The sequence below is a fragment of the Trichechus manatus genome, unplaced genomic scaffold, assembly GCF_000243295.1.
Source record: "Trichechus manatus latirostris isolate Lorelei unplaced genomic scaffold, TriManLat1.0 scaffold00166, whole genome shotgun sequence".
Taxonomy (NCBI): Eukaryota; Metazoa; Chordata; class Mammalia; order Sirenia; family Trichechidae; genus Trichechus; species Trichechus manatus.
Window position 1 is genome coordinate 4,815,465 of NW_004444102.1, and position 11,354 is coordinate 4,826,818.

The 11,354-nt window shown below is 50.3% G+C and overlaps 1 protein-coding gene across 1 annotated transcript in view; it reads right to left on the bottom strand.

Moving 5' to 3' along the window:
- Positions 1-11,354, bottom strand: part of SH2D4B (SH2 domain containing 4B) — a 196,880-nt gene that overhangs the window by 53,215 nt on the left and 132,311 nt on the right. Inside the window, exons 6-7 of the mRNA XM_004386526.2 lie at positions 8,978-9,194; positions 3,934-4,058 (exon numbers count right to left, since the gene is read on the bottom strand). Coding sequence (XP_004386583.1) covers positions 3,934-4,058; positions 8,978-9,194 — 342 coding nt within the window. The remainder of the gene's footprint in view (positions 1-3,933; positions 4,059-8,977; positions 9,195-11,354) is intronic.

An 11,354-nucleotide genomic window follows, 5' to 3' on the forward strand; every position in this document is an offset into this window, starting at 1 on the left:
ACAACAGGTTTGGTCACCATTACTTAATTAAAAACAGGACATTTTCTCACTGCAGGTAAGGAAACCATATAGCCTGAGAATATGACACAGTCCTTTCCTAGCAAAAATAGTCAGCCACCCTCCACATATGAGCCTTTTACTTTCACTCTATCACAGATTAATGACAATTGTGCCACTTAATGGCTCCTGTCTGTGTTTTAGCAACTTTCCTGGATGCGTTATGGTACAACTGTCAAAAGAACATGAAATCAGTCACATAAATTGTGAAATAAATAATGGTCCAGCTTGTCCTACAGCAATATGAAAGTTACAATTTTTCTTTCATCAAGGTAGAAAATAAAGCTAAAGATAAATTTAAGCACCTCCACTGAGCTTTCTCAATTGGCTACCGCAAACACTGCCCAGTAACCAGTGCTCCTACCCAACCCCACCTCCACAAAATTATTGAGTTGCACTACACAGGACCCTAAGACACTAGGGCCATGCTTCCATGAGTATGATAATGTAGGAATGAATAGGAAAGGGGCAATTCAAACAGGGGCCCCCATCAGAGGCTGCAGGGACACAGAACTGGGACAGCGCTGAGACACAGGGACTCGCCGGGACCTAGTCCAGGGACCTGTGGCTCAGTCACCATTAGCACTGCTTCATCTCTGCGCCATAAAGAGCCACTCCACCCTCCACTGGACGTGAGAGGCCTGGGGAAAGAAAGGAGTCTAAACAACAATGGCTCATCTAACTCAAAGAGAGAGTGAGTGGTGGCTATGGCTGACTGTATTGTCATTCAAAACTCACCGCTGCATCTCGGGGCCAGGCGGGCTCAGGCTCATGGAAGGTGAGCAAAACTGGCCGGGTCAGCTCCAGGCAGAAGCTTGAAGAGCCACAGCATGGTTCACCTTGTCTCTCTTTCCCTCTGTGTTAGGAATCGAATTGTGTCCCCCTAAAATGTGTGTTGGAATCCTAACCCCTATACCTGTGGATATAATCCTGTCTGGAAATAAGGTTTCTTGTTGTGGTTATGTGGCCTATCAGTGTAGAGTGTGTCCTAACCCTAATCACCTCTGAGTGATATCAAGAGCAGCACAGACCCAGAGACAAGCAGGCACAGACAGGGATGATAGATGCCACATGAAGATCGCCAAGGAGCTAAGGAATGCCAGGGCTACTAGAAGCTAAAAGAGACAAGGACACCCTTCCCCTAAAGCCACATTCTGAATTTGGAGTCTAGCCTCCTGAGCTGTGAGGAAGTAAGTTTCTATTCTTTAGAGCCACTCACTTGTGGCATTTCTGTTACAGCAGCACTAGGAAGCTAAGGCACTCTGCCATGGGAGAATAAAAGTTTCCAGTAGAGCCAGATCCTTCAGCCTGAGGCTCAAGGTCAAGTCCACAACCGACCCCCAACAGGGTCAAGACATGCGTAAGAAATAAACCTTGGTAAGTCACTGAGGCTTTGGAATCCTTTGTCACTGTGGCAGAATCAAGCCCAACCTGACTGGCACCACAGTGACGCCACTGCTGAAGCTCAACAACGGCAACAGAGGAAGACGGTGTTTGACTTAGATGTGTTTCTGCACCTGACCCCTAGGCAGGCAGGAGGCGGAGGTCGAGAGTTGAATACAGACATAGGGCCCTGGTCCCCTTAAGCACATGGCCAACTGCGAAGCCCAGCCTAACCTGCTCCTGCATGGATCTGAGTCTTCTGATTGCTCCCAGCTTAACCTCACTCAGCAGGCCCTGAGGGGACTCACACGCCTACAGGGACCCAGCACAGAGAAGCAGGGGCTGCTGTTTGGAAGTGGAAAGACCGGGACCTAATCTCAACTCTGATACTTCATTCCCACCTTCCTTCATTCCTCCCATAGGTACTTGTTGTGCCAGGACTGGGAAAATAGACGAGGTCTTTAGCCTCATGGGCTTACATTCAGGTAGGAGAACAAACACTAAGCAAATAAATAAACAAGATAAATGCACACTGAGTAGTGCTCTTAAAGAAACAAGTGAATTGAAAGAAGTTAGGGAAGGCTGCTCCAGGTAAGGGCTTTAGGAAAGGCTTCTCTGAGGAGGGGATATTTGAAATGAAAAATGAGAAATGTGCCAGCCATGCAAAGAGCTGGGGAACGAGGACTCCAAGCAGAGGCGATAGCAAGTGCAAAGACCCTACGGTGGAAAAGAGAATGGCTTGTTCAAGAAATAGAAAGAAGACCAGAGCTAGGAGCAAGGTGTGCAAGGAGAGACTATGCGTGAGGCTGGAGTGAGGTAGGACCCATCACCTGGGGCCTTGCGGGCCCCACGTGGAGTCTGCAGTTCACTGCAAGTATAAAGGGAAACAGAGGGGTCTTGAGCAGGGAAGTGACTGGATTTGATTTATATTTGAAAGATCTCTGGGATGCTGTGTGGAGGATGAACTGGAGAGGGGCTGCAGTGAAAGAAACAGACCAGCTAGGATACTCCTGCAGCCTCGACCAGGTGCTGCCACCACCTCTGTGACCTGAGGAAGACCCTTAACAGCGCTATGTCTCAGTTATTCCATCTGTAGACTGTGGCTGTTGCCTGCACTTCATCTCACAAGCTCTTTGGGCTCCTGGAGTGGAGATGAAGGTTTAGATGGCCTAGCTGACCCTGCATGCTTTTTCTGGAGCCACAGCCATTCCCAGAGCTCATGCATGAAGGCCTCCCCATGCCCGGCCACCTCTGGCCCTCAAGATCCCAGAGACTCTAGCATTTGCCATGACACGGGACACATCTCTCCCCGTGGATGGGACTGAGAGCACACAGAGGCTGGCCAGGAGCAGGGTGGGCAGTTCACATCACCAGGCAGGTGCAGTGGAAGCACAGGCCAAGGTAGAGCCTGGTCAAGGTCTCAGGAGACCAGGAGAAGGGAAACAGAGGCAGGGAGGGTCAGATGAACACTAACCCTGACTGTGGCAGGAGAGATTAACTCCCATCAGGGGATTTCCCAGGAAAACCTGAGCTCAGCACTGGTAAGGGAGGGGAGACTCAGGGCATAAGGCAAGGCTCATCTAGAGGATGCAGCTTATCCAGAAAAACTCGACAGCCAGGATGTGGCAAGTTTGCTGGAGGATGAGGCACCATATAGAGCTAAGAGGAGATGTCTCAGCCAAGGCCACCTAGAGAAGCCAGCCCCAGCTGACCTGCCAGCAGTCTGGAGACACACGAGCAGGCCCAGCCAACATCATCTGAGCCTGGCCCAGATTAGAAGCACCGCCCAGCTGACACATAAACTCATGAAACTCAGTAAATGCTTATTTGTTTTAAGCGTCTGAGTTTGGGGGTGATTTGTTATGCAGCAAGAGCTAACTGATACAGAGGGTTTTTGTGGTCAGCAGCCACTCCTATTTCCCTGCAACAGGTCTCTGCTGAAGTAGCAAGCCTGCTCCTGTCTGAGGTCTCTGCATGTTCAGATCACTGCGCTGGGGGCATGAGCCTGGAGACAGTCTCAGTCTCGACTGTGCAAGTCTTTAGTGGCCTTGTGAAAATGTCCTCCCCTCAGGGAGCTTCAGTTCTCATCTCTAAAATGAAGGGATTGGACCAGATGACTCCCGAGGAGCCTCCTTGTTCCAGGGTTCTATGCTTGGATGACTCTGACCCCTTTATTCAGCCATTCTGTCACTGAATCACAAGATCTGATTCAGAGCCTGCTGTGTGCCAGGCTGTGGCTGGAATCTGGGGGACTCGCCAGCCTGCATGGGGTGGTGGGGCAAAGCGAAGGAAGCAGAGTCTAAAGTCCTCTAACCAGCTGCTGTCGAGTCAATTCTGACTCATGGCAAACACTTCTCCACAGTTTTCAATGGCTGATTTTCCTAAAGAAGATCTACCCCCTAGTTATGCCAGTCCTTGAAGACCTCCTCCCCAACCTCAGAGCATGGCAACAACGTGGAGCCCTCTTCCCCAGAGCCCAGAAAACAGTCCAACCATGGAACCAGGGGGCGATGGACGTGGTGTTCCTCTCAAAGCAGGCACGTCGAGGCAGCTGCTCCTCCTTAAACCATCGGACGATGACTGCTCTAGAGACCGGACGCAGGGGGCGCTTCCAGGCCCTGCTGGGAGAGACGGGGACGGGGGGAGAGCTACTGTGAGATGGATAAACACGAGTCCCACATCCACGCCTGCAGAGAGGACTAAATGAGATCGGGTCCTTAAACCAACTTTGCAGATTACAACACACCACTGGTTGTCATTTTTCCAAAAGCAAACTGTTAGCACTTGTTTTGAAAAAAGCCCCACAGATGGGAGTGAAAGAGAGGCTAGGAGGGGACGTCTGGGGAAGAAATCGGTATTTCCTTCACAAATGGCCAGAGCATAGACATCAGCGTGCATGTCTGAAGAGCGAACATAACAGGGGCAAAATTATGAATATGTGAGTGTTCCCCATCTCCCTCGCCCCCTCGCTGCCCCCTCTACGCCCTACCCTCCCTGCACTCTAAGGGGAAGCCGGCCCTTGCCAGCAGCTCCAGGCTGTTGTGAGCAAAGGCAGGACAGTAAGCAGAGACAAACTGGACAGCCTAGATTTCCACTGGAAATTGATGAGACTTACCGCTGAAGAAACAAAAAGAATACAGCTAGAAGGAGACGGGGAGGGAGAGAAGAAGACCTGCATCTGTTAATGTTTGACAGGTGATTCCAGGAAGGGTGGGAAGATGCTGAGACTGAGCTGAGAGTACTTGAAGACTTTATAGGTAATAAACTGGACACTTTTTTGATATTTTCTCACAAGTGAGCCTGGTTTTTTTTTTTTCCTGCATTTTTCTTTTCACAAATATTTCACTTGTGTTTGTGTCTGAACTGTGGTTCTTAAATGCACACAGAGACTGGGGCACAGAAGACCATGTTATATTGCAGCTGCACTAAAATGAAGCACTGTAAGAGTTCAACAGCACTGATGCGTAACAGGCACTCAACTATTTGTTAAATTGATAAACAGTACCACCACACTGCATTAATCTGATACGGAAATCCAGGATCTGAGGAGAACGAAGGCCCTGGGCCCACCAGGAACAACCACAGCCTTTTCGTACTTTCCAGCCAAATGACAGGAACCTGGTAAATTCTCATGTTGTAATTGCAATCCACCTAATGGTGGGGCAGTTGGGGTTCAGTAGGAGAACTCTTGCCTTCCATGCAGGAGACCTGGGTTCAATCCCCTGCCAATGGCATCTCATGCGCAGCCACCACCAACTGTCAATGGAGGCTTGTGTGTTGCTATGATGCTGAACAGGTTTCAGCGGAGCTTCCAGACTAAGCTGAACTAGGAAGACAAGCCTGGGGATCTACTTCCAAAAATCATCCAATGAAAACCCTATGGATCACAACGGTCTGATCCTGTCGTACACGGGGTGGCCACAAGTCAGGTGCTGACAGACAAGAGCCAACCACAACGGCATCCACCTGATAGGCAACGGAATCTACAGTTCACACTGCTGTCACCGTTTTCACAAAATAAATGTCAGTTATCCTGTTCTGGAGCCATGGTGGCACAGTGGTAAGAGCTCGGCTGCTAACCAAAAGGCTGGAAGTTCAAAGCCACCAGCCGCTCCTTGGAGACCTATGGGGCAGTTCTACTCTGTCCTGTAGGGTCGCTATGAGTCAGAATCGACTCGGCAGCAACGGGTTTTTTGTTTGTTTCATTCCCTGCAACAACACTTTGACCCTGAGCTCAGTGCCCACTTGCAAGCCCAGAAAGAGTCCACTTGGTTTACTTTTACTTTCTCTCAAATGAATTCACTCATACATGCATAAAAACATAAAAACAGCGTGAATACAACTGGAAGAATGTAATCGATGTCACTGAATTGTACATGTAGAAATTTTTGAAATGGTGTAACTTTGGCTGTGTATATTTTCACCAAAAAAAAAAAAAGGTCCTCCATGGTCGAGAAGGGAGAGTGTAGACATGTCGCGGGGTTGTTAACCAATGTCATAAAACAGTATGTGTACTGACTGTTTAATGAGAAACTATTTGTTCTGTAAACCTTCATCTAAAGTACAATAAAAAAAAATTTTTTTAATAAAAATAAAAACAGCGTGTATAATGTCATCTTAGAAAAGATGTAAGAAAGACAGAGGTGAGGTTACCTTAAAAGCCTTCCTCGGTGGACTCTGTTCTCCCAGCCCTTCTTCCCTGTCGCTCTCCCTTGGCCTTGCTCTCTGCTGACCAGCCTTCAGGATCCCCCTTCTCAGCCACCACTGATACCTTCCCTCTTTATCAGGCAGCACAACACAGGCCTGGCCCACCTTCCTCCTCTACACTGGCACACCCCAGCAAGTAACTGTGCTGAGGGCAAAAAGACTCTCGTTTCTAGGACTCATGCTCCTTAGAAAGCAAGAGGAGATTATCAATAACAGCGAAGGAAATCTATTCACTCTTGTCCCTCTTGTCTAAGCAGAGAATCTGATTCCCCAGAATATAAATGCTCAGATGGGGTGTTCCAAGGGCCGTGGGGCCGGAAGTCTCACCTCTGTGCCGGAAATCCCCTCCCATCAGCAGTGTGCCTCCACCCCTCTGCACAGCCAGCCAGGAGTTTGCTGGCCAGAGCCGGCCTGCAGAGCTGAGAGCACCGTGGCCGCAGGCACCTGTCCACTGGGGCAGCCACGGGAGGTGGCTCTCTCACTGCCTGGGTCTGCTGATCCTCGTGGGTGGCTTACGGGAGTCAGCACTCCTGACTGATAACTACTGCAGCCAGCCCGGAGCCAGGCTGCACCGAGCCATTTGGGTTTCAGGAACCAGTTATAGGCAAGGCCTCTCTACTTATGTCCTCAAATCCAGTAAATGAACAAGAAAATTGGACCTCATAAAAATCAAGCATTCGTGCATTACAGAAAACTCCATCACCAAAGCCAAAAGACAAATGACAAACTGAGAAACCTTATCACAGACAAAGGGTCCTCTTCCCTGATATTTAAGCAGCTCCTAAAAATCAGTAAGAAAAAGACCAAGAATGTAATTTTTAAAAAAAACCTAGGGGGAAGGAAGGAATGACAAGACAGATAAAATACCAGTGGCCCTTAAACACATACAAAGTGCTTAATCTCACTCAATCAGATGTGCACACTTAAACTTGCACTGAGATATTATTTCTCACTCAAAACAAAAGTCTGATGACACACCGTTGGCAAGGCTGGAGGGTGAGCGCGCTAGTGGACACACCCCTGCAGAGGGTGAAGTGACCTCAACCATCAGCACTGTAAACGCAGCCTTTGGTCCAGCAGTGACACTGTCGGGGACTGCTCCTGCAGACAATACTGCACACGTATAAAATGAATTTTTCAAGGTTATTCATTAAGGACACTGTTGCTGATAGCCAAAGATTCGAAACAACCAATGTCCACTAACAGATTTGTGGTTAAATAAACTATAGCACATCCAGGCAGTGGAATACTATGCAGCTGGAAACATAAGTAAATAAATAAACTAACTCAGAATTGATGTAAGAGACCACCAAAGCATAGCTAAGGGAAAAAAATCAAGGTGCAGAACCCTGTGTATAATGTGGAAACTTTTATGCAAAAAAAAAACAAAACGGGGGAAATCAGACTTTTCGTGTTCATAACTGCAAAAACAAACTGGAGGATAAACACAACGTGGTGTACATACTCAACAGAATACTACTCAGATGTCAAGAGAAAGGAAGTCTTGATGCGTGCCACACCGTGGATGAACCTTGAAAACAGCACACTTAGTGAAATAAGGCAGTCACAAAAGGACAAATACCGTATGATCTCACTTACATGAAATAAGCAAATAAACTGACACCAACAATTACTAGTGGTAACCAGGGGTGGGAGCACGGGCAAAAGGGGCAGTCTTTGTTTAGGGGGCATTGAGGTTATGTTAGTGGTGGTGGAATGATTTGGAAAAGGATAGCAAGACTGGGTGTACAACTTGAAGAATGTAATCAATGTCACTGTACATGTGGACATTGTTGAGATGGCGTATGTTTTGTTGGATGTATTTTCACCACAACAAAAAAAAGAAACTGGGAGGCTACATAAGAAACTAGGCACAGTGGTTACCTGTGGGGAGAGTGAGCTGAGGGGGTGCAGGACAAGGGCGGGAGTCAGACCTTTCTCTGTGTACCGTTTCATGCTTCCTGCTGCGGTAACCACATAAATGATGAAGGTGGGAGGGAGGGAATGAAGACTGCAGGGAGGGCAAAGGGGTTATGAGTAATCCCAGATCCCAGCTGAAGTAAAACTCAGACCTGCTGTGGTTAGACAGCCAGAAGCACCCACCAGCCAACCCTGGCCCTCAGCAGGGGCAGCGGCCGCCCAGCCATGACGGGGAGGGCTGAGAGAGACCAAACTTTGGGCTTCCAAACAAGCGGAAGGTGGAGGGGCTCCAGGGGACTGCCCTCTCTTAGTGGTCTGACCCTCGTGGGTGGTCACCAGTGTCCTTGCCAAGCCCCTCTGGGAAGGCCAATGTGTGTCGGCACCCTCCTGCACACAACCCCAGCTGATCTGCAAACCTGTTAGTAGAATCAGCACCACCTGGAGATACTAGGGGCAGCCAGCCCTCCTGTGGAGGGGACTGGACCATATTTAACCCATTTGAAGTTTTAACATTACAAGATCTTAATCTGGGGTCTGTAGACCTCTAACAGCCTGGCGTTGTAAGCAAACATTTTTGTGTATTTACATATGCACATTGTACGGGAGGGAAGGATGTACAGCTTTCTTCAGATTCTCAAAGAAATCCTTGACTCCAAAAAGGTTAAGAGTCCCAGAACTCCAGCGTTATTAGAAATCTTGAACCCCTACCCGTCTTCTCTCACCTCCCTCTCCCATTACACAGACTGGGAAACTGAGGCCCACGGAGGAGAAATAACTAGGCCAAAATTTCACAACAAGTCGAGCATAGCCGAGGCCAGAACCCCCTGTCCTTGCCACTTCCCTCTCACTCCCTCACGCCCCCGCCCAAAGCCTTTCCCCCAGCCACCGCCCACGCGGAGCCCCTCCCCACCTGACGGGCACCGTGAGGGGCAGCGGCGGGCCAGAGCCCGAGAGGTGGTGGCAGAGTCTCGCCTCCTGCTGGTGGCTCTGGCCGAGCTCCTGGAACATGGTGCTGAGGCCCGCGACGGTGCCCTTCTGGATGGCGCGGAGCGAATGGCGCCGGTACTCGTCCCGGGCACGCCGGGCACCACGGCTCCTCTCCTCGTCCGCGGCCTTGGAGCGGCGCACTGCAAAGGGGGAGACAGCGCGTCCGCCTGGACCCGCAGCCCAGGAGGGCAAGGCCCAGGCCAGGGGCCCAGGACTCCCGGAGCCGGCCACTCAGGCCCACCGTGGGCTGCATGGACCCTCAAGGACCGGAGTGACAGGGCAGGCTCAGCCCCAGCCAGCAGCCCTGGGGTGGGGGTGGGGGCTCCCTGGTGGGGTGGAGGGATAAAGACACTCAGGACAGCTTGATGTCACTGGCTGTCCCTGTGACCCCAGTCCAGGGTTACCAGGTAACCTTTGGATAGAAACGTTCTTCCCCATATATACTGCCATCCAGGACAACTCCTGAAACCCTGCTTCACCCCCATTATCACCCCCATCCCTAATCCCGCCCCCCACCAGCTCAAGGGCACCTATCAAAGTGATCAGCATCTCCAACCACCACCACTATCACCCACACTCGTTCCTAATCACTCTGTGCCAAGCCCTGGACTCTGGGTTTTTCCTACTTTATCTCATTACAGACACTTCCCCCGACCACCCTGGGGCACATCGTGATTCCCAAGCTATAGCGGGGAAACCCAGCCTCCGGGAAGTTAAATAGCTCATCAGGGAGAGAGCTGCGGCTGGAAGTCAACGTGCCTGGCTCCAGCACCCCACAGCAATTTCCATCACATGGACCCACCTCCCAAGTTCCCTTCACTTAAAAGCTAGGTATATTTAACACTAGAGCCCTGCTTTTCCTACAAAAAGCCCACTCTCATGTTAAAAAAACAAAAACCAAACCTGTTGCCGTGGAGTCAATTCCAACTCATAGTGACCCTATAATAGGACAGAGTAAAGCTGCCCCATAGGGTTTCCAACGAGCAGCTGGTAGATTCGAACTGCCGACCTTTTGGTTAGCAGCCGAGCTCTTAACCACTGTGCCACAAGATCTGAGGAAGGACAGTGACTCGCCTGCTGGGCCAGCAGCCAGGCTGGGCCAGGCACCCTCCTTTCTGTGGCCACAGGTGAGCTGTGGAAACCCCACGCCCCTACGCTGCTGCCCGTCCTTTTTCTGTTTCCTGTGACCTTGGAACTGGCAGATGTGTGTGTTGCAGGGAGAGGAGGAGGATCCTTAGCTAACTGTCACCCCACAGGTTACAGAACTCCAGAGTCCAGAACACAGTCGGCAGGGCTGCATACATCTGGATGACAGAATGCACCCTGGAAGTACTGGACAGAGATGGCCACAAAGCAGACCTTCACTCATAGTGCTCAGCGCCAAGCTGGGAAATGAGACCAAGAAGTACCTCTAACACCTGGAGCAAGGGCATTGTCAGCATTCCGGGATGCAGTGCTCGGCGGGGTGGGCTGGAGCCTCCAGGGAAAGAAGAGGGAGGGGCCACACCTGGGAGAGAATCTGGGGTCGGTGCCCAGTTGCCTGTCTGTATGTTCCAGACACTTAGAGCCAGGCTGCCGGGGAGGGCCCATGCAGTCAGAGAGAGGCTTTCCTCAGAAATAAACACTAGAAGCTGATGCCCTACAAGAGCCAGCAACCCTTGGAAAGTTTATAGCCCCAGAGGGACAGCCACTCAGCCACTGACTGACAGCACAGGCTGCAGCGGAAGTCCTACACAGAGTTAGGAAGACAGGTTTTTGGAACTCAGATAGGCAAGGCCGCTGAGCCCCTTCTCACACAGAGACTAACCTCATCCTCCTGAAGCCAAGCTCTAATCTCGCCACTCTCTTGCTCAAAGGCCTTCAGAGGGGGCAAGACCAGAAGAACCGCCCAGACAAGCCCAGCCTAAATGGCTGACGGCAGAATCGTGAGTAATCAAAAACAGTTGTTGCTTTCAGTCCGTAGGTTTGGGGCTGGTTTGTTAGGCAGCAGTATTTAAGTGATGCATGTTTTACTGAAGAAAGTCCTCCCCATCTTGAGATGATAAAGGTGGCCTGTATTCTCTTCTCAAAGTTTCTCCATTTTGCTTTTCATATTTATGTACCATAGTCGATCTGGAATTAAATTCTTCTATTTTATGAAGTGGAGGCCCCTGGGTGGCCCAAAACTGAAAGGTTGGCAGTTTGAACCCACCGTGTGGCACTGCGGAGAAAGGCCTGGTGATCTGCTTCCATGAAGATTACAGCCTAGAGGGCCCTGCGGAGCTCAGTTCTGCTCTGTAACACATGGGGTTGCCGTGGGT